The sequence below is a fragment of the Girardinichthys multiradiatus genome, chromosome 8, assembly GCF_021462225.1.
Source record: "Girardinichthys multiradiatus isolate DD_20200921_A chromosome 8, DD_fGirMul_XY1, whole genome shotgun sequence".
Classification (NCBI taxonomy): Eukaryota; Metazoa; Chordata; class Actinopteri; order Cyprinodontiformes; family Goodeidae; genus Girardinichthys; species Girardinichthys multiradiatus.
The window spans coordinates 22,469,639-22,491,149 of record NC_061801.1 but is presented as its reverse complement, the minus strand read 5'-3'; the positions used below and the strand labels follow the sequence as shown (position 1 = coordinate 22,491,149).

The 21,511-nt window shown below is 39.5% G+C and overlaps 1 protein-coding gene across 3 annotated transcripts in view; it reads left to right on the top strand.

The window, feature by feature from the left end:
- The window catches only part of rgs3a (regulator of G protein signaling 3a), a 161,174-nt gene that overhangs the window by 24,034 nt on the left and 115,629 nt on the right, over positions 1–21,511 (top strand). For 2 of the 3 annotated variants that reach the window (XM_047372373.1, XM_047372374.1), the window contains exons 3-5: positions 18,730–18,811; positions 19,803–19,908; positions 20,274–20,706. In XM_047372373.1, coding sequence (XP_047228329.1) covers positions 18,730–18,811; positions 19,803–19,908; positions 20,274–20,706 — 621 coding nt within the window. Of the gene's footprint in view, positions 1–14,624; positions 15,308–18,729; positions 18,812–19,802; positions 19,909–20,273; positions 20,707–21,511 lie in introns of those variants that run through there. The other variant, XM_047372372.1, reaches the window with a different exon arrangement.

The following is a 21,511-nucleotide window of genomic DNA, read 5'->3' as shown; positions in this document are numbered from 1 at the left end:
TTCCCTTGTGCAGCTCTGGAAGAGCTGCACAAGGGAAGGCATCCTCTTACATGGGTAAGAGGATGTGCAGGGATGCGTGCCTCCAGCAGTGACTCCTCCTACCTGTGAGATTTTCTTAACAATGCTGTGCATTCTGGTTTTTACCAGTCTGTCGTTCTGTGTGTGTAGTTCAGTGGTTGTTCCATCTATTGGCTGGCCCAACAGGGGAAAAATATTTTCTTTTGTATATAATTTTTTTATTTACTACTTTTAATCAAATTTATTTATTTTTTTCTTACAATTATTATTTTTTTACCTAACCATTTTCTTTATTGAAGGTCGCAATGTGAAGACATGTGATCACTTGAATTTGGGATTGATATTCAGTCAACTCAAGGCAGTGTTTTTTAACCCTGGTCCTCAAGGCACACTGCTCGGCATGTGTGCAGAAGCAGGGGAAATTAAGGTAACCCCAAATAGGAGTGAACAAGCAGAAAACTACCCTTATACCAAGCTTGTTTGCAAGTCATCATTTTAATAAAATTACTAGGTCAAATTTGGATGTTTTAAATATTTTTTCACCCAGAGCACGATTAAATGATTAAATGAATAATAAAACCAGGGGTGGGGGGAGGGTGGCAGCAAGTGTGGAGAGGGCACTTTGAACATACAGTACAGATCAAAGGTTTGGCCACACCTTCTCATTCAAAGAGTTTTCTTTATTTTCATGACTATGAATATTGTAGCTTCACACTGAAGGCATCAAAACTATGAATTAACACATGTGGAATTATATACTGAACAAAAAAGTGTGAAACAACTGAAAATATGTCTTATATTCTAGGTTCTTCAAAGTAGCCACCTTTTGCTTTGGTAACTGCTCCACACACTCTTGGCATTCTGTTGATGAGCTTCAAGAGGTAGTCACCTGAAATGGTTTTCACTTCACAGGTGTGCCCTCTCAGGTTTAATAAGTGGGATTTCAAGCCTTATAAATGGGGTTGGGACCATCAGTTGTGTTGTGCAAGAGGTGGATACAGTACACAGCTGATAGTCCTACTGAATAGACTGTTAGAATTTGTATTATGGCAAGAAAAAGCAGCTAAGAAAATAAAAACGAGTGGCAATCATTACTTTAAGAAATTAAGGTCAGTCAATCCGAACAATTGGGAAAACTTTGAAAGTGTCCCCAAGTGCAGTTGCAAAAACCATCAAGCGCTACAAAGACACTGGCTCACATAAGGACCGCCCCAGGAAAGGAAGACCAAGAGTCACCTCTGCTGCGGACGATAAGTTCATCCGAGTCACCAGCCTCAGAAATCGCAGGTTAACAGCAGCTCAAATTAGAGAACAGGTCAATACCACACAGAGTTCTAGCAGCAGACACATCTCTAGAACAACTGTTAAGAGGAGACTGTGTGAATCAGGCATTCATGGTAAAATAGCTGCTAGGAAACCACTGCTAAGGACAGGCAACAAGCAGAAGACTTGTTTGTGCTAAAGAACACAAGGAATGGACATTAGACCAGTGGAAATCTGTGCTTTGGTCTGATGAGTCCAAGTTTGAGATCTTTGGTCCCAACCACCTGCTATGAATCAGAAAAAGGCAGACCCAAGATTCAGCCAGACACAGTACTGAAAGTTTAAAAGGTTTATTCAGCCACAGGAAAACGTCCCACAGGTAACACTCCTCACAGCTTCCAGGAATCACTGAGGCGGAAAGAGGGATTAGTGACTTGTAGTCTCTCCAGATTTTGCAGGGATCAGAAAAGCCACTAACCTGCTTTTGTCTTGAGTGGAACCTGAAACCCAGAGGGGAAACCTCAGTGGGCGGCAGGCAGTGATCTCCACAGCACAGGTAAGAAGTGACTCCTGGCTGAATAATCCGAGGGCTAGGCTGGCTCAATAATCCAAGGACAGAAACAGGGTCAACGATCGGAACAAGAGGCGTCAGGCAAGGGGCAGGCAGAGGCATAAACCAGATGCAGGAAACAAGGTCGACAACCAAAATCCAAACAGTCCAACAGGGAGCAGCCAGAGGCATAAATCCAAAAGGCAAGGCAAGGTCAAGAACAATGATCAGACAGGAAGGAACGCTGGATATCTACTCACACAATGGCTTTCAAAAATCTGGCACGTCTGCTTGTCAGAGTCGGTATATATTAGGGAAGACACAGGTGTATGGCATGCCACAGAATCCACTACACTGCAGCAGCCACCAGGTGCATATAATCTGCTGATTGCAGCCAGGGAGACAGGGTAGAGCAGACATGCCAGAATCATAACAGTACCCCCCCTCTAAGGTCCGGCTCCTGACGGACTACGAGGCTGATCAGGATGGAGACGATGAAACTCACGAATTAGGTCCTTATCAATGATGAACCTCGCAGGAATCCAAGTCCGTTCTCATGGAGTTGGGTAATCTCAGTCATACAGGGACAGGGTTGATGATCTTGGAGATTGGGAAAGGTCCAACAAATCGGGGTGCATATTTCCCGGATTCTACCCTTAATGGGAGGTCCTTGGCGGAGAGCCAAATTTTCTGCCCCACCTGGTACTTAGGGGCAGGGATACGTCTCCGGTTGGCCGTTCTTGACTGAACCAGTGACATTCTGATCATCGACCTCCTGGCCTTTCTCCATATTCTTTGGCATCTTAGGGCAGCCGCTTGGGCGGACGGAACATTAGCTTTTCTCTCCTGAACGGAAAACATGGGTGGCTGGAAACCAAACACAACATGAAATGGGGATAAACCAGTGGCACTTGATTGCATAGAGTTCATGGCGTATTCAACACAGGGCAAATTTTGTGACCACTTGGTCGGGTCAGACTCACATAATATACGAAGTTTGGTTTCAGCTTCTTGGTTGGCTCTCTCGGTTTGGCCATCAGACTGAGGATGAAACCCTGAGGAAAGACTAACAGAAATTCCCAACAACAGACAAAACTCCTTCCAGAAACGTGACACAAATTGGGGTCCTCTATCGGAAACAATGTCATTAGGGATTCCATGGAGCCTGAAAACTTCTCGGGTCAATATCTCACCCATCTCCTTAGCAGATGGAAGCTTCTCCAAGGCCACCAGATGAACCATTTTTGAAAATCTGTCAATTATGGATAGTAGTACAGAGTGACCATTAGAAACCGGTAGACCTGTCACAAAATCCATCGCAATATGTAACCATGGGCGAGGGGGAATTGGCAAAGGGTGCAACAACCCCGCAGGGGGGCGACGAGAAGGCTTGAGTCGACAACATTGAGTGCATTCAGCAACAAAGTCTTTGACATCCTTGACCAGCAATGGCCACCAAAACTGAGTTCGAACTGTCTGAATGGTTCTGCTGATTCCTGGATGACAAACTAAACGAGAGCAATGACAAGACTCCAGTACCTTAGGCACAAGGCGTTCAGGGACAAAACAGCGGTCAGGTGGACATGATGGTGGGATAGGCAGATCTCTAATGGCTTCCTGGACCTCCTTTTCCACCTCCACTCGGGACACAGACAACCTGACGATTTCAGGAAGGATAAACTCCTTTTCACCCGCAGACTGAGATTCTTCAGGGTCTTGAATCCAGGATAGGGCGTCAGGTTTGCCATTTTTACTCCCTGGCCTGTAAGATAGGGAGAAATTAAAACAACCAAAAAACAAAGCCCACCTAGCCTGTCTAGGGTATAGCCGTTTTGCTTATTTCAGGTACTCCAAGTTCTTATGGTCAGTCCACACCATGAACTTAGTCCCCTCCAGCCAATGTCTCCACTCTGTCAACGCCAACTTGACAACCAATAACTCTCTGTCTCCAACGTTGTAATTCCGCTCAGCCTGAGACAGAGTCCTTGAGAAAAAGGCACATGGGTGAACACGATCATCTGCACCTCTTTGGCTTAATACAGCTCCGACCCCAGTGCTTGAGGCATCCACCTCCACGATAAACTGTCTCTCTGGGTCAGGAGACCGTAACACTGGAGCTGACATGAAGAGTTCCTTTAATGTATTGAAGGCCTTCTCTGCATCCTTATTCCACACAAATTTCACCTTGGAAGAGGTAAGAGTGTTTAGGGGAGTAGCAACCAGGCTGTAATTTCTAATAAACCTCCTATAAAAGTTTGCGAAGCCCAGAAATCTTTGAAGCTGCTTGCGATCAATTGGAACAGGCCATTCCAATACGGCCTTAACCTTGGAGGGGTCGACAAGCACTTGATCTGGGGAAATGATGAAGCCCAAAAAGGAAGTGGTAGTTATGTGGAACTCACACTTCTCTGCCTTGACGAACAACTGGTTTTGGAGAAGACTCCGGATAGGTCTCCTCAACCTCATTCTCCACACTGACCTCCGTAGCAGCAGACAAAAGACAGTCTGCGGAACATGACTCAGACCAACCCAAAACTTCTTTTTTCTTCCAGTCGATGTGAGGGTTGTGTTTCTGCAACCAGGAGGGCCCTAGGACTACAGGAAGTTCAGGTGAATTAATGATCATGAAAGTTACTTTTTCTTGATGATTACCTCCAACTGTTAAGGTAATCTCCTCCGTCCTGAGATGTGAATTGTTCATGCTGTGACCATCCAAAGCTAGCACGCTGACGGAATAAGTTTTATGCCGTTCTTATTTGCAAATGTTTGATCCATGAATTCAGTATCTGCTCCTGAATCAATAAACACTGCCCCCTGGAGAGACAAAGAAGAGGTTTGAAAATGGGCAGGAAACAAGAAGGAGGAGGCAGATAGTTGACTTCGGCTCAGTAGAGACCTCCCTTCCTCTGCTGAGCCTGTCCTTTTAGTGGACACCTGAGTGCTAAATGTCCCTTCTCTTCACAATAAAAACAGAGCTTGAATCTTCTCCGACGATCTTTCTCCTCAGGGGTAATCTTGGTTCTGCCCAATTGCATGGGCTCACAATTATCATTTTCCTCAGTGAGAGGTGACCGACTCCTTCTCTCATACCGGTGTGCAGAAACCTGAGTTAATGATGAGCGACCCTTCTCATGGCGCTTCTCCCTTCTTCTCTCTGCCAGCCGAATATCAATGCGAGCAGCCAAATCCTCGAGTTGTTTCAGGGAAGAAGGATAGTCACGGGTCGCTAGCTCATCCTTGATGTCTTCGTTTAATCCTTTCATGAATGCATCCATTTGTGCTGCCTCATTCCAACGGCTCTCTGCATCCAACAAATGAAAGTCAATTATATAGGTCGAGACAGGTTGATCACCCTGTTTGAGGGACAATAATCCTCTTGTGGCCTCATGACTTGGAATGACCGGGTCAAAAACTCAAATGAGTTCCTTGGAAAAAGTTTCATAAAGATCACAAGATGCAGACCTGTTATGCCATTCAGCAGTTCCCCACTGTTTTGCCTTTCCTGCCAGCAGAGATATAACAAACGCTACCTTGGAACGTTCAGTGGGAAGGGATGACGGCTGAAGCTCAAAATGAATGCAGGCAGTGATCTCCACAGCACAGGTAAGAAGTGACTCCTGGCTGAATAATCCGAGGGCTAGGCTGGCTCAATAATCCAAGGACAGAAATAGGGTCAATGATCGGAACAAGTGGCGTCAGGCAAGGGGCAGGCAGAGGCATAAACCAGATGCAGGAAACAAGGTCGACAACCAAAATCCAAATAGTCCGACTGGGAGCAGGCAGAGGCATAAATCCAAAAGGCAAGGCAAGGTCAAGAACAATGATCAGACAGGAAGGAACACTGGATATCTACTCACACAATGGCTTTCAAAAATCTGGCACCGTCTGCTTGTCAGAGTTGGTACATATCAGGGAAGACACAGGTGTATGGCATGCCACAGAATGCACTACACTGCAGCAGCCACCAGGTGCATATAATCTGCTGATTGCAGCCAGGGAAACAGGGTAGAGCAGACATGCCAGAATCATAACACCACCGTGTCTTTGTGCGGTGCAGAAGAGGTGAACGGATGGACTCTACATGCCTGGCTCCCACCGTGAAGCATGGAGGAGGAGATGTGATGGTGTGGGGGTGCTTTGCTGGTGACACTGTTGGGGATTTATTCAAAATTGAAGGCATACTGAACCAGCATGGCTACCACAGCATCTTGCAGTGGCATGCTATTCCATCCGGTTTGCATTTAGTTGGACCATCATTTATTTTTCAACAGGACAATGACCCCAAACACACCTCCAGACTGTGTAAGGGCTATTTGACCAAGAAGGAGAGTGATGGGGTGCTGCGCCAGATGACCTGGCCTCCACATTCACTGGACCTGAACCCAATCGTTTGGGGTGAGCTGGACCGCAGAGTGAAGGCAAAAGGGCCAACAAGTGCTAAGCATCTCTGGGAACTCCTTCAAGACTGTTGGAAAATCATTTCAGGTGACTACCTCTTGAAGTTCATCAACACAATGCCAAGAGTGTGTGGAGCAGTAATCAAAGCAAAAGGTGGCTACTTTGAAGAACCTAGAATATAAGACATATTTTCAGTTGTTTCACACTTTTTTGTTCAGTATATAATTCCACATGTGTTAATTCATAGTTTTGATGCCTTCAGTGTGAAGTTACAATATTCATAGTCATGAAAATAAAGAAAACTCTTTGAATGAGAAGGTGTGTCCAAACCTTTGGTCTGTACTGTATATCAACAAGTTACGATGCAGGTCCCCATTAAAGTGGCTGTATTTAAATAAGCTCTGTCTTTGTTGAAAGTTAGATGAGAAGTCAGGTGTTACATAAAAGGAATAATATGTCCTTACAATGTTTTGTGTTTCTGAATCCCATCATGCAGATGCTTGAAGGAAATATTCTCTAGATGCAGCTACAACAAAGGAAGGAGGGGGCAATGATTAAGCATCCCTGTGAACAGTCAGTCTGTCAAAACACCAGTTGACCTCTCCTATTACCTTTGTCAGAAAGAATTGTGTCACTTGGACAAGTACCATTTGAAGAGAATAACTCATACCACAAAGAATGTTTTTTAATTGAAGAAAATTTCAACAATGAATTTCACAATAATGGTTGAAATAACATGTTACTGTCTGCAAGAACTTAGCTGGGTTACCAACAAAATTGTTGTTGTTGGTGTTCCTTCAGCTGAATACATAAACAAAGGCTTACTTGAAACTGAGCTGCTGCTCGCAGCAGCTTCAGACCAACTTATTTTGTTTAATCTTTTAAATGTTTATCATGGCTCTAGAGTTTGACCAGTTTAGTCAGATTTGGCAACCTGACATCAAGCTATGAGCACCACACATATTTAGATGTATCATGCAGATGTTCCTGGATAGTTTTGACTGATTTTGTGCCTTAGCATAAATTGGGACCACCATGTCATGCAATGCAGTGGTTCCACTTATATTTTTAAAAAAAATAAGATTTTATATAACATCCTTCTCCATCATACTTTAGAAAACAGTATGAACATGTTAGGATCTGTGTGTATGACTGTGCCTCCATATTTTGGGTGAGGAAAAATGAAGAGTTACTTATACTTTGAGAATAAACAAGTATACAAACACATATAAAAACAGCTGGATTTCTGAGGAGGCTATCTTATATTTAACAATTAGATTCTAGTCATTTGGATGTGAAAAAAGCAATTGAAAAATTTACATCGTAAAACCACAGAAAAAAGTAACTCCACTCTGGCTTTGGAATACCAAAACTTTGTTTGTTGTGTTTAACTGTCAATATGGTAATATATTTTTAATGAAAACGGTTTTGGAGAGAGTTGGAAAACACTAAATACAAGTCAGAGCCATTCAGGACCTTTGTTTGTAATGTAGCATGTCTGCCAGGAGGATTTCGAATCCAGATATCACCTAATCAAAAGAGGAAATTAAAAAAGAATAAAAACCCAAAGACATTTTAAATTGAGAACTTTGATTTCATGCATTTATGGGTAACGCTTAATCTTTTACAAGACTTTTGTTTAAGTAGATATTTGACTTTTCGAAATGACAAGCTTGTGCAACTCATTAAAATGACTGATTGGTCAAGGAGTGTAAAAATATATAAAAATATATTATAAGGAGTTTAAGTAAAAATATATAAACTATAAAAGTGGTTACAGACAAGCAATGTATCTTAGAAATGACAAGCAGGTGTTTTAATGTAAAAAAGAAAGTGGTTAATTAGAGAGATATATTTATTTTTTTCTTATTTATTTATTTGATATGGACAATGCAAAACCATTGGCATAAACCAGATGCATTGTTTTTAAACGTTATAGCAGACATTCTAATTTTCAAAATATGTCCATAGGAGGCTTTTTTCATTTTAACAGAGGAGGTACTACAAGTGAGAAAGCAAAGAAAAAAAATGGAAAAACAAAGTATTAAGTCAGATTTAGAAAGACATTCATTACATTTTTCCATGTGAACAGTTCTCCACAGACTTAAACCACTGCTTTAGGACTCTATTAAAGACGTTAATGTCCATCTTTAGTTTTATGTCAGTGGGGAGAGAGTTACAGGGTTTGGATGCCTTAAAAAGAGAACAAAACTGTCCAGTGGGTGTTTTGAATTTTGGAACTATACAGTCCCCAATGTCTGAGGCTCAGGTGGCAGGTCTAAGAGAGCTTCGACATCTGGCAGTGAGAGCAGAAAAAATTATGACATTATTCAAAATGCTAAAATTTATAACATTTTCAAAGGTAAAAGGTTTGTATTTGTTTATATCACAATGATGCCATCTTATGTTTTGTCCAAAACCTTAATTGTCTGATTATACAATGAGATAACAGCCTTCAGTGTAGAGGGATAGGACTGCAACCATGACGTGATACAGTAGAAAAGGTGTGACAAAATCATTGCATGCATTTATAATAAAGCAGCTTGATGTAATAAGTCCCTTCTGATGAAGCAAAAACAGTTGCCATTTGATTTGACGTTCTTACATACACTTTTTATTTGACTTGATTTAAGTTAACAAATTATTCCAGGATATTTAGTTTATTTTACTTCTTGAATAATTTCGTTATTTATGCATTTCTCAATTGGCCTTGTTGTAATTGAGGAACAAATTGAGAGTGCTTGCTTTGGATTTAAAGTTAGGTGGGACAACTAAAATAAATTGGAGACATTAGTTAAAGCCTGTGTCAGCTGCTGGCCAATCAAAGCTGCAGTTTGGCATACAAATAGATAACAGTGTCATGTGCATAAAGCTGGCAGTTGACATGACAACATTCTAGAAGATAATTTATGTACATTGTAAATAACAGTGAACCCAAAACTGATCCTTGTGGCACCCCCATTTCATTAAGACAGAGATGCTGTCTTCTTCCTAGGTAAGATTTAAACCATGAGAAAGTTAATGATAGTTTAAAGTCTGCTATTTTTTTTTTTTTTATTAAGATACTATGATCCACAATATTAAAAGCATTTTTTAGGTCTAATTAAGCAATTGTGGCTTCTCTTTTCAAAACAGTTTAACCTTCTTTAAACATAAATCACAATTGTGATTTATTTCTTAAAAAAACGAAGAGATAAAAAATTAGTATTAGTATTAGTATTTATTAATCAATAATACAGTCAAGATGACAAAACTATAAAAACGCTGTCAGTCAAATTAAGTGGTGCAACTACATTTCAACTGGTATTAAAGTTTTCATGCCAAAGCAAAAATGCTGGTTGTGGCAAAGTGTTTGTCTGTTTATTAATTTATTTTTTTAAACATTTATGCTTTTCATATTTGATGTTTTTTCAACAACGCTAGTACTTAAGGTTGTTCTTGTTTTGTGCTTTTTTACTTTTTATTTGAAGACATGTTCAAAACTTTTTGTAAATGAAGAATTTACTGTGTAAACACCAAGCATGTCGACTGAAATAAACAGTTCTCGTTCTAGCAAAATTAACTCAAACTTGACCTTTTTAGGAAATAAATAGGAGCTATTATTTATTATTAAAGATTAAAATAGTCAGTCAGTCAGTCAGTCATTTTCTACTGCTTATTCCATAGTGGGTCACGGGGGAGCTGGTGCCTATCTCCAGCAGTCTATGGGTGAGAGGCAGGGTACACCCTGGACAGGTCACCAGTCCATCACAGGGCAACACACAAACCACCATGCACACACTCATTCATACACCCAAGGGCAATTTAGAGTGAGATTAAAATAAATTAACATTAAATAAATACTTTATGAAAAAGATGAATTGACAGCAAGATGAGTTTGTTAGAGTTAACCAAATATAGTTTCTCAAATCAGATATTAATTTAATGTCATCTGACATATTTAGAATTAAATATCCAGTCCAAGTAGACAAATTGCAGAATATCATGTTTAATTGATCTGTTGATCACTTTAGTCACAGTAGGTGAACCATGTAGGCTTTCATCTTTTCTGAAACGCATAGTCTGGTCAGCATTTAAATCCAATTTTAATCATTTATTTTTCTGAACCCACTTAGTCCTGCTCAGAGTCACAGGAGACCTAGATGCTTTTTCAGCAGTCCACTAGTGAGAGGTTTAGTGAACCCTGGATTGGGCCTTAGTCTGTCACAGATGGATAAACCGTTCCGCTTATTAGTACCTTTGGTTTGCTTAATGTATTGTCTGGGATACAAACTTTGTGAGAGCTAGTGAACAGATATAGTTACATAACCTAACTATGCAAAATTACAAAGATGTAATAAGATCTGTATAATTGCAATATTTTATCTTCTCTAGTTTTTGCTGTCTATATAATACTAATTGTGCTCAATCAGAACTGAAAATTAATATTTCACAATGTTCCGCTATTACAATTTCTTGTTTCTCTGACACTAAATATCAAAGCAAAGCATGTGCACATATTCAGGTTTTCTGTAAGATCTTAAAAACTTTAGGTTCATAATCTTAATTTAAGGTCTTCAGAAGTCTTTAATCCACTTAGATTTTAAATATTAGATTCTAATTCATTTATTGCTTCTACATTTTAAAGAGCCTGTTAGCTTTCCCTGCAAACCTGCAATATGATTCTACTAAAACTGAATTTTTGTATGTTTAGGTAATTAACATGAAACTTGTTGTTCACCATCAGCTCCTATGTCAAGGAAACATCTATACCTGTGCTTGTCTTGCATACTTGGATTTTAACTCTTTATCTGTTACTGTTTTGAAGATTACTGTATACTGTAGACCAGGGGTGTCCAACTACAATCCTCAAGGGCTGGTGTCCTGCAGGTTTTAGATGTGTCTCTGCTTCAACGCAACCGATTTTAAACAGTTGAACTACCTCCTCAGTTTCTCACCAGGTCTTCTAGAGGCCTGGTAATGAACAATCTTTTGACTGATCCAGGAAATTATCAAAAAAATACAAGATACTCGCCATTGATACTGACTTTGGACACCATTGTGGAGGTTATAGTTAAGTCACTTAGGAGGAAAGGCACTGAAGTCTCATGTGGAAATTTTCACATTTGTATTTGTGAATGGTCGTTTCCTTTCTCTGTGCCCTCCCTCCTTGTCCCTCCATCCTGCTGAATCAAAGTAACATATTAAGCAGTTTGTGAAGGAGATTCTCAGGGGAGATTTAAAGACGAGAGAAGAGAGCACATTCACAGACTAAATTAGGGGCGAATAGAAAACCTTTCAGACTTTCTCCTCTTTTTACTTCCAGTTTTTTGTTGCCTTGTTCTTGTTTCTTTCCAGACCACTGAATGTTTTCCTCCCTCACTGTGCCGTGTCCTCCTCCATCTCGTTGTCCTCTTTTCTCCCTCTCTGTTCTCTGTCATTTCTGTCTCTGTCACCCCATGGCCATAACCCTGACTAGACAAAGAGCTGCATGGTACCATCTGCTGCCCACTCCTTACTAACTCAGACATTTTTCAGTGTTTAATGGTGGCCTTACACATAAACTGCTGTGCAGATTTACATTGTATTCAAACTATTGTGCAGGTAAAACCATGTTTGAGGGATAAACTGTGCTTTTTACATGCTGACAGGTGCTAGAGATTTTGCTGATTAAAAGTAATGTTGAATATCATCTCTTCATCAAAATGACCCCTTAAATGTTCCACATTACTCATCCATTACTTTAGTTTCCATATCAGCATTTAAATGAGGTTTCATGCAAAAAGAATGAGTTACAGGTTGCTCATGTCATGGATAGGAAGTTGCATGTTTGCCAATATTAACAACAGTGGCACCTTGGGTATGGTGTCCCCCAGCATCACTTTGCTTGTCAACCAGCATTAGCTCCTTAACTGTCCCGGTGGAAATGAGTTTGACACTTCTGTCCATTAGGGAAAAGATGAAGAGTGAGGGTGAAGTGTACCACAAATAAACAGAAGATTTTGAATGTTTAACTTGCTTTGTGCAAATTTTCAATATCTGGTTGATTTTAGTGTTATAAAATATTCTGTTTTCAGTATTTACAATGCTAAATGTGCAACCTTGACTCAGCCTCTATGGTTTTACTTTCTGGGACATGTACAGGTTATTTAATCTATGAGGCTATTGTCAGTTAGTGTCAAATACTGACATACAAATGTAAAAAAATAAGTGTATACTCTTAAAAAAGTGCTTAAAGTGATCTCTAAAATTAAAAATGCACAAGTCAGGCTTTTCCTGGACAATAACAATTTCTAGTTTTCTAAGAAGTATCGGGATTTTTACTAATTCTGTTCTATGTTTTTAAAAAATTTTCATTGAGCCCCAAAAGGTACATCAAAGTGCAAATTACACTCTGTTGATTAATGTTTATATAGATGGAAAAGAGTTGAGTTTCTATTTATTTAATGAATAACCAAATTAAAATTTCAGACCTTTCAGAATTTGACCTAACAATGCTCCAATTAGAGCCAATTAAGGCCACATTGGCCGATTTCAATCTCTGGCTGATGAATTGGCCCATCTCTAAATATGTGTTCTTTTATCATAGGACAAACTGTAATATGCCTTCATATACCTTTTACATTTTTTGAACAGTATACATTAGTTTTATGACTTTTTGTGCACTAATATTTAAATTTTAAAAATAGTTTTTTGTCTTGAAACTGAAAAAATCCAAATGGGTTTTGCAAACACTGCAGACCAAGACTACCTTTGATTCCATTGACAAAACACAATGTACTGTAACTTATGTTTGTTTATTTACTCCTATTAACCCGCTCTAAATTCTGAAAATTGTAGATGCTTGTAATCAAAGAATCAATGTTGTTTAATACTTTTCAGTTGAATAGGTATTGAACAGGCTTCAGTTGTTTAATTCACAATGTCTTCTTGCTGCTCCTACAAATACGTTTGCAAAAATTAAATCTTCCATTTTTATAGTTGTATTTCAACAATCTGCCTGTGCTGTGTTGTAACTTGTGTAATTATGACTGCATAATCAATCTTTTACTGTTTGAATTCAAAGTGCAGTGAGCTGTGAGCCTGAACTTGGCCTTACACCCATCTTGTGTGTTCACTGGTTCGAAAGAGACCTCCTCCTTTGATAGCAGTTTATTCAGGTCAGAAAGAGTGAGATGGGGAGACACAAAGTAAGACAGAGATCCCACACTGCTGAAAACCAGATTGGCCTTGCCTGGCTCCTCGACAGGCTTTTCAAAACCGTTCTTTCAGTCCTCTGCCCAAGACATGTTTTCTTCTCTCGCCCTAATCCGTCCTTCTGCCCATTTAGAGGTGAACAGCGTGGTGTGAAAGAGAGAGAAAGTGTTTTTGTAAGCTTGAAGGCTGACCCTCGCCCTTTGAAAAGGCAAACAGGGACAGGCTCCCATTACCAGTGGCATAAAGAGACCTTAAAACAATTGTGTTTTCTGCCACTTTATTAACATTATAGAGACAAGTGCAGCATTGCTCCTCTGTCACTTCTCTGTCCATGTTTCATTCCACGAGCCAGACATCCAAGCAATTAAAGGAGAAAGTGGCACGCTGGTAAATAATGAGGCTGCTAAGGGTGAGACAGGCCACTGCAGTTTTGGTGATTAAAGAGACTTTCCCCCCCTGCACTGCTATTACTGCATTAATTATTCGCAAAAAAAAAAAAAGATACTGATTTTCAAAAACAGTTATGTTTGGATAACCAGAAGGCGGGGGTGGGGGGACTTTTAAGTGTTCACAGCCCCGTGAATTTCCGTACAGAGCGGTTTGAGGTGAGAGGGAACAGCTGAAAGGAAAAGCAGAGGAAATATGGAAGTTGAAAGCATAACAAACAACCACAATGTCTGGACGCAGGCTGGGGAGTGTGGGAACGATGCTGAAAAGAGTCAGATGAGGTGTGAAGTTTGTGTGAGAGTAAAATATGTCCCTAAGCAAACCTGGTGTCATTGTGTTTTCGTTAGGAAACAAGGTCATTAAAATCTGTTAGACACAAAAGTCATAAGCAGTCTAAAACTATATCACTTAAAAATCCAATTTTTGGGAGATCAACACTACTACTAAGCAGCTACTTCATATGCATTTTTATATACATTTTTACTGATGCCATTTTATTCAAATGTGTCTCTGCCATGCCACCTACATTAGAACTGTAGCACCTCTCACAACCTCATAGTGAGGACTCAGGAAGCAAACTAGCCTTATCGGAGGCAGACACACAAAGCCGCTCGGCCTGTAGGATGGCGAGGTATGCATAAGTGCCTGCATGTTGGTGTGTGTGTGTGTGTTTTTTGGTGGAGGGGTGTTGTTGAGGTGGGAGGCACTTCCTCCTATTCTTCTACTGTTGAAGAGTTCCCATGAGCGCCCCTGCCAGGAGCTACAGTGTGGCCTCAGCAGGCTGAGCCAGCGCCAGTCTCGTCTGCATGACGCCACCACACACACTCACACAGCTGATTCCAGGAGCTTCTGCAGCTTCTGTTGTTCTGGACACTCAGCACGGAGCGGACAAGTCAAGTGTAAGTTGGAAGAAGAGCGAGAACCCGGGAGTGGAGGATTTAACCAAAGCTGAAAGAGAGTAAGTGAGACGCAGGAAGCTGCAGTTATGAAGAAAGTGACTGAAACTTTGCATACATGAACGTGGATTGATTGCTTGAAAGGAAGACGGTTCAACTGGAGGTCGGTGGCAAAAAGACTGAATTGAGGATCATTTTTGCCAAGTTAATGCAGAGAGGATTCAAGTTTGGTTGAAGATTTCTGTATGAGCCACCCTATCTGGACTGACATTGGGGTCACCACATCCACCCTTTGGAAACTGTCATGATGATTCACAACACCCTGAAGTCCACTCAGCCATCAGAAACCAGCCACAGGAGAACAAATTCAGCCGCTCAAAGAAAGCTGTGGCGATATTCCGGCTGCAGAGGGGGCAACCAGGTGGAAAGTCACCGACGTAGTGTTTGCGTGTTGACTGCTGACCTAAATGGTGGAGAGGGTGGAGGGAGAGGAGGCGGTGGTGTGATGCACACCATCCACGGGTTGTGTCACCTTTGCATCGGATGCAGGTTGCCTCAGGTGTGTAAAAAATAAATAACAGGAAGATGTAATAAAAGGATGGAGTGGGGCTGATGTTAAAAGCTGCATTAGCTGGTTGGTATCAATCTGTGTCGCCACACTTTAAACACCAGCACATCGTTTTTATTACAGTGGGAGTCAAATGCACCTTTTATGGTCTTTCTACACGTAAATTCAGGGAATGGGAGGATGTATTTCTTTCAGAATGGAAGAACCAGCTCTCTGTTTTTAAATTATTTATCTTTCACATTGTGAGAGAAAGATCTGATGGAGGAAAAAAAGAAACGTAACGGAAAGGGTACAAACTATTGAAAAACTGCAAGGAATAAAACCCCAAGAGGAAAAACACAAGTTAATTGTTTCTCTTCAAAAATAATGTTGCAGCCTGAAAATAAGGCTGAGGTCACATGAAATACAGCAGGACATGTCGGTCAGATGTTTTTGTGGAATTGCAGCTGAAAATACCTACCCAGATAACATTGTCTAATCACGTACATATATCATGACATGACTGGTAAATTTAATTTAATCTGTGTTAAACTGTCAGCAGTTAATGTTTACCCTTTCCTGTGCTGCTGGAAAGCAGATAAGACATGCTCTGCAATCATGAGATGGAGACTGGCAGGATACCTGCTCCTCCCTTCAAATCATGGCTGTGCACTGTGGTGTGGGAGAGGGACACAGTCACAAATTTATAACAGCATGCTAAACGCAGATGAACTTTGGATTTACTTTCTTCTTGTTGCAGCCTAACTCTATAAAGAAAGTTGAAATCTTGCTGGATTTTTAAACATTCATGCTGATTTCCCCTATTGTTTCAACTGAATAATAGTTAAATACCAAAGAATTGACAAGCAAATATTCCCTCAAATGGCTCTGATTGACAGGTCTGAATACTGCAAAATCCTCGTTTGCATCAATACAGAGAGCTCTCACTTTTTTTTGTTTTAGAAATGCAACAATTAAATATCCCATTTTTGATGCACTTTGTTTTAAGCTAAAAAAATCTGATAAAAGTTAGGATGCAGGCTTTAAAGCATAAGTGAAAATAATCTTGTTAAAATTTTTATTTTCAGTTGGATTCAGAACTACCACCACTACCAAGGAATCTACTGCTGTTGTTTTTTGACTGATAGTTGTGACATTAAATTGTTAAATAAAACAAATGAGCTTGAATGTGTTAAACCTCAGAAATAAAATTAGAATTAGCAAAAATCTGCAGGTAAGTCTTCAAAAAACGACAGTAATCGGTATCGGCCAGTAAAAGCCTGATAAGTGCATTTCTCCTTGTTATATGTTGGCAACTTTACGAATGAATCATCCTTATTCATTGATTAACTGTTCTTGTCCCCGATTCATTAAAAACCTGCCTAAAGAACCTCCATCCTGGACCGCTGGATTAATAGAGTCATTTAAAAGGAAAAATGGGACCTCAGGCTGATAATTGTGGGGATTTCTGAGGTAATTAATTGCTTGGACTGAAAATGATCCCCATTTTTTAGATTACATAACTTTGAATTGGGCTTTTGATTGAAAAAGCAGACTTATTAGGAAACCTTTTAGCCTCACATCTTTTCATTTTCACTTTATTTTATTTTATTCAATGTCTGTTTTTTCTCAAACATTCATCTATATTAGTTTCTGGTGTGTCATCATTATTTCTAGCCCATTATTTCGTTTTTTCCATGGCTTTATCTGTTATTCTTTGTCACCTGTTCTGTCTATGGCTACACAGCCATCTTTTTCCAAGATGTAATCTTCTGCCTTAAAAAAACATCATAAAAACATCTCTATCATTCTCTTCCCACCTTGAGTTAAGTTTTATGTTTAGTGTATATTCTTTTCTTTTTTTTATTCATATTTGTGAAGCAGACAGAAGTTTTACTTTATATTTATCCAAGCCAGACACATATGTGTGCCAGCCTCTGACAATGTTTCTTCTCCTTCAGATGAGAAAGATTGCCCTGATACATTTGAGCAGTCTAGGGTGATCTCAACTGTTCAGGGGGGAAAGTCCAGGGCTAAAAGGACTAATTAAACACACATCAGTGACTGAGTGTGTACACAATAACAGATGATGACCAGAAGTTCATTTTTATTGCAGGTGAATGAGTCATCTGATTTTCTCTGTAGCCCTATAATTGCTTTTCAAGCTGTTTAAGTCTGATGGCAGACTAAAACAGAGTCATATTCCACAGACTGAAGCTTGCTGTAATATGTCAAAAACAACATATATATAAGAAGGTATTCAGGGCACATAAAATCGGCGGACTATAAAAACCCATGATTTTACCCGACATTTTAGGGTCATCATGAGCTTGGAGCTTCGGAATATTCACTAAATTTCTCTAAGCTACTGTGTACAGCTCAATGGCAGACTTTAACTTTACACATGCCGGCTCACTACTCTAGCTGAGAAAAATTGGAAATTTCTGTGTGTTTTAGGTCTATGGCTTTCATCAGATGGGATGGAAAGAGAAATGTTTTGGATGGAGTTGTGTTTACTTTGGCTCAGACATATATAAGTTGTTTGACAATGCAAGGGAAAGAGTCATCAGAGCTGTCCTTTTGTGTGTAGTGCCCTGTCTGGATACAATAAATGTGAGATTTTGAATAGTGGGGGGTTTATTTGTATTTGAAAAGAATACGGAAATTGCTTTAATTATATGTCAGTACATCCTCATCTGTCAGTGTGACCTCCTTTCTAACTTTCAAAGGGCAGATTAAAACTCATGAAGTACACATTTTACAAAAGTTTTATCATTTTCAAACAAGTAGGGAATTCCGAAGTGACTATAGAGTCTCAGCCAGCCTCATTAGGCAGTCTGAAATTGCTCTTATTGATGTTTCGTGATTTACAGTTAAAGTATCGACTGTATTCTAAGTTAAATATTCATTACCTTAATTATAGCAGCAAGAAGATACAAAAAGATTGTAATCTAGATTCACTTTTTACATTAAGAGAAAAGTATTTGGCTGTTTGTTTTATAAATATAAATACACTCATACAGCTACTGTAAAAAAAATGTAACATCTGTCTGATTGGAATTTCCCTGAAGTAACTTTTTTAAACCCTGAGTTCCCTGTGTAGATTTTAAGAAGGGAGCCTAAATAAAAACTACATTATATTAACCACTCTGTTTTTCTTTCTCAGCTGTTGGACAAAGAGTGATTTTTTTTTTAACTATGGAGCTGGTTTTCTTTCTCACTCAGCTAGTTGTGTTCAATGGAAAACTGCTGTCAGAACAATTTTAATAGGAAGCGGAAAACAAATCTACTTAATAATCCTATAGGAAGGAAGCTTTGCTCTTCTAGCTTTATTTTGCTCGTGGTTCCTTGATCGGTGGGGGTGGAAGGGAGGCTCTGTCACTATTTCACAAAATAACCAAGTGTGTGTATGTTTGTGTGTGTGTGTTTTGCAGGTGAGCATCCTTCGAGGGAAGGATGGATATGGATTCACTATTTGCTCAGATTCCCCCGTGAGGGTACAGGCTGTTGATCCAGGCAAGTTTTGCGCGCCCATGTCAGTGTATGTGATAGTCAACAGTCCATGTCCAGTCCAGTATATAAAATGTTTACATGTGTCAACACTTCTTATTTCTTTTGGAACATTTTCAGTTTTGTTGAATTTTTTTGATTAACAAAAATTTGCAAAATCTGATTTTTTCTCAGCAGTTGCACTCAAAATGTATAGCTAGTTTAATATCACTATAAACCACATTACTACAGTTTGATATCACTAATGACATTCACATTGGGATAAATGTTGTTCTTGTTCGACACTAACCTTGGATGTCAGTCTATTTTTCTGAGTTATGGTTTCTGGGATACAGTTAGGCCCAATATCATTCATATCATGGGCAGAATCAGGGTTTAATAGTTTTTTTACTTTAGAAGCGTTTCTTCTGACTGGAGGGAACATGAAACTTTTAGAGAGGCCCAGCAAGAGTACTGACTTGAATCTGACAGAGAATCTTTGGATGGAGCTAAAGGTTAGGGTGATGGCAAAGAGGCCTTCCAACCTCAAAGACGTAAATCATTAAACACGCCTTATTTTTTTTATGTGTTGCCAATAAAGATTTTTCCATTAATTATTGAGAAGGATATAAATAAATATCGCCTTTGCCATTTTTAAATAAAATGTAAGTACAGATATTTTTTCCCATAATTATTCTTCCTTTCACTTTGTTTTTACTAGCTTTTGAGAGTTCCCAGTCTTGTTTCCTATCAGAAACTGTTAAATAAAACAAATGTTGTTTTCTAAACCTACCGGTGGTATGAATAGTTTGGGGCTTAAGTGTAGTATGTTGAAGTCTGACAGGAAACATTACAGGAAAGCGGCAGCTAATAGCTCTTTCTGAAAATGTTCAAAATAAAAGTTTTTTGTCTAGAAATCCACAATTTGTCCTCTCAAATGCCAGAGAAACTTGAATGGAGTTACAGGCTCATGTAGCATCTGTGTTTCATGATTTGAACTCTCTTTCTTTTCTTACAGGGGGTCCAGCGGACCAGGCTGGTCTACAGCAGCTGGATACCCTTCTGCAGTTAAATGGTCAACCAGTGGAACAGTGGAAATGTGTGGACTTGGCCCATGCAATAAGGTAACATTGGTGATCAGTTCAAAGTATTTTTTTTAGATCTTTACTTAGACTTGGAAGTTTTCCAATTTGCTCTCTACCCAAACTGAAAAAAATCTGTAGTGCAAGCCAGTGTTTGGTCAGTTTAACTTGAAGATCACCATCTGTTGCGAATTTTTGTAGCTAGTGGCTGTCATTGTTTATTGGGTGGACTCAGTGAGTTAATTTTACACCATAAATGTAATGAAAAGTGTTGTTGTTTTGCTTTCTTTTAATTGTTTACTTTTCTGCTCAAGTACTTTTCAAATTAATCTGCAAGCCATTCAACATTTAAATGTAGTCTTTGACACAAAAATAAATAAATAAATATCATTTTCTATTTGTCGCAGAAACAGTGCCAATGAAATTACAGTGGTGGTGTGGCGCACCGGTCCCTCAGCTAAGCCTAGTTTTGAAGGCCTTATCCATCGACCCTCCTACAAACCCTCAACTTCAAACTACGATGCACCCTCACCACCCACACGCAGGCATGCACCAGATCTTGGCCCGAGCAAACCTCCTCCAGCTGTGCCGCCTCTCCCAGTGCACCACCGCCCTACTGCGGCCCGCAGGCCACTTGTGAATGGTTCTGAAACTGGAAATAGTGTCGGAGAGGGAAGAGGGACGCTGGCCTGGGGAGCCCACATGGGGTCGGCTGAGGAACTGGATGGAAAACCCCGTCTCATCCATCATCCTCCGACTGCCACGTTAAAGGGAACCAGGGTGAAGGCATCCAATGGGGACAATTACATCATCCTGGCACCCATCAACCCTGGAAGCCAGGTACCACAGACTGGTGGAGGGCTGCATCTTTATCATCTTCTTCGTCCTCCTCATCCTCATTTTGGTCATTTGGTGGCACAACCTAGATATGTTTCCTTACCATACATCCCTGGTGCCGATAGATAGATTGATTATATGTCCAGTGTGTCTGCTTCCTGTGTTTTATTGCTTTTTCAGTGATTTATGCATGTTTTCCACACATTACATGTTGCACATAGTTTATTTTCTCAATGACCTATACATATAGCTATTAATAATACATTATATATCAATTCTTTGTGATATTTGTCTCATTACATTCTACCAACCAGAAATAATTTTTATTTTCGAAAATAATACTTATGTGCATCATTTATCTACAGATATCATCCAGATACATTATCTCTGTGTCATTAATTACTTATGCATACCTTTATTTTTAGAGAAAATCCTCAAAAATATTTCTCTGAGGCAAAGATAATGAAACCAGTTACATAATTTCTGTATAACATGCATGTAGATTCACAACATGACATGTCAGTTATATTTTATACAGCTCATTCTCCTTTTTGCTTTGTATTTGCAGTAAAGTTTTAATCATAAAAATGAAATAAAGCAAACCAATTAAATCAAAAAGACTGATCTGAATTCCTCAGCTAACACAATACTAACAAATATGTTGAATCACAAGATTCAAGATCTGTTAAAAAACAGGGAGTAAAAGTAGCAGATTAACCTACATAAGACTATTTTCAATAATTAAATCATTATTTCATCATGTATAGGGCTTAAATTAGCTGTAAACCCTCTTACTAATTCATCTTTT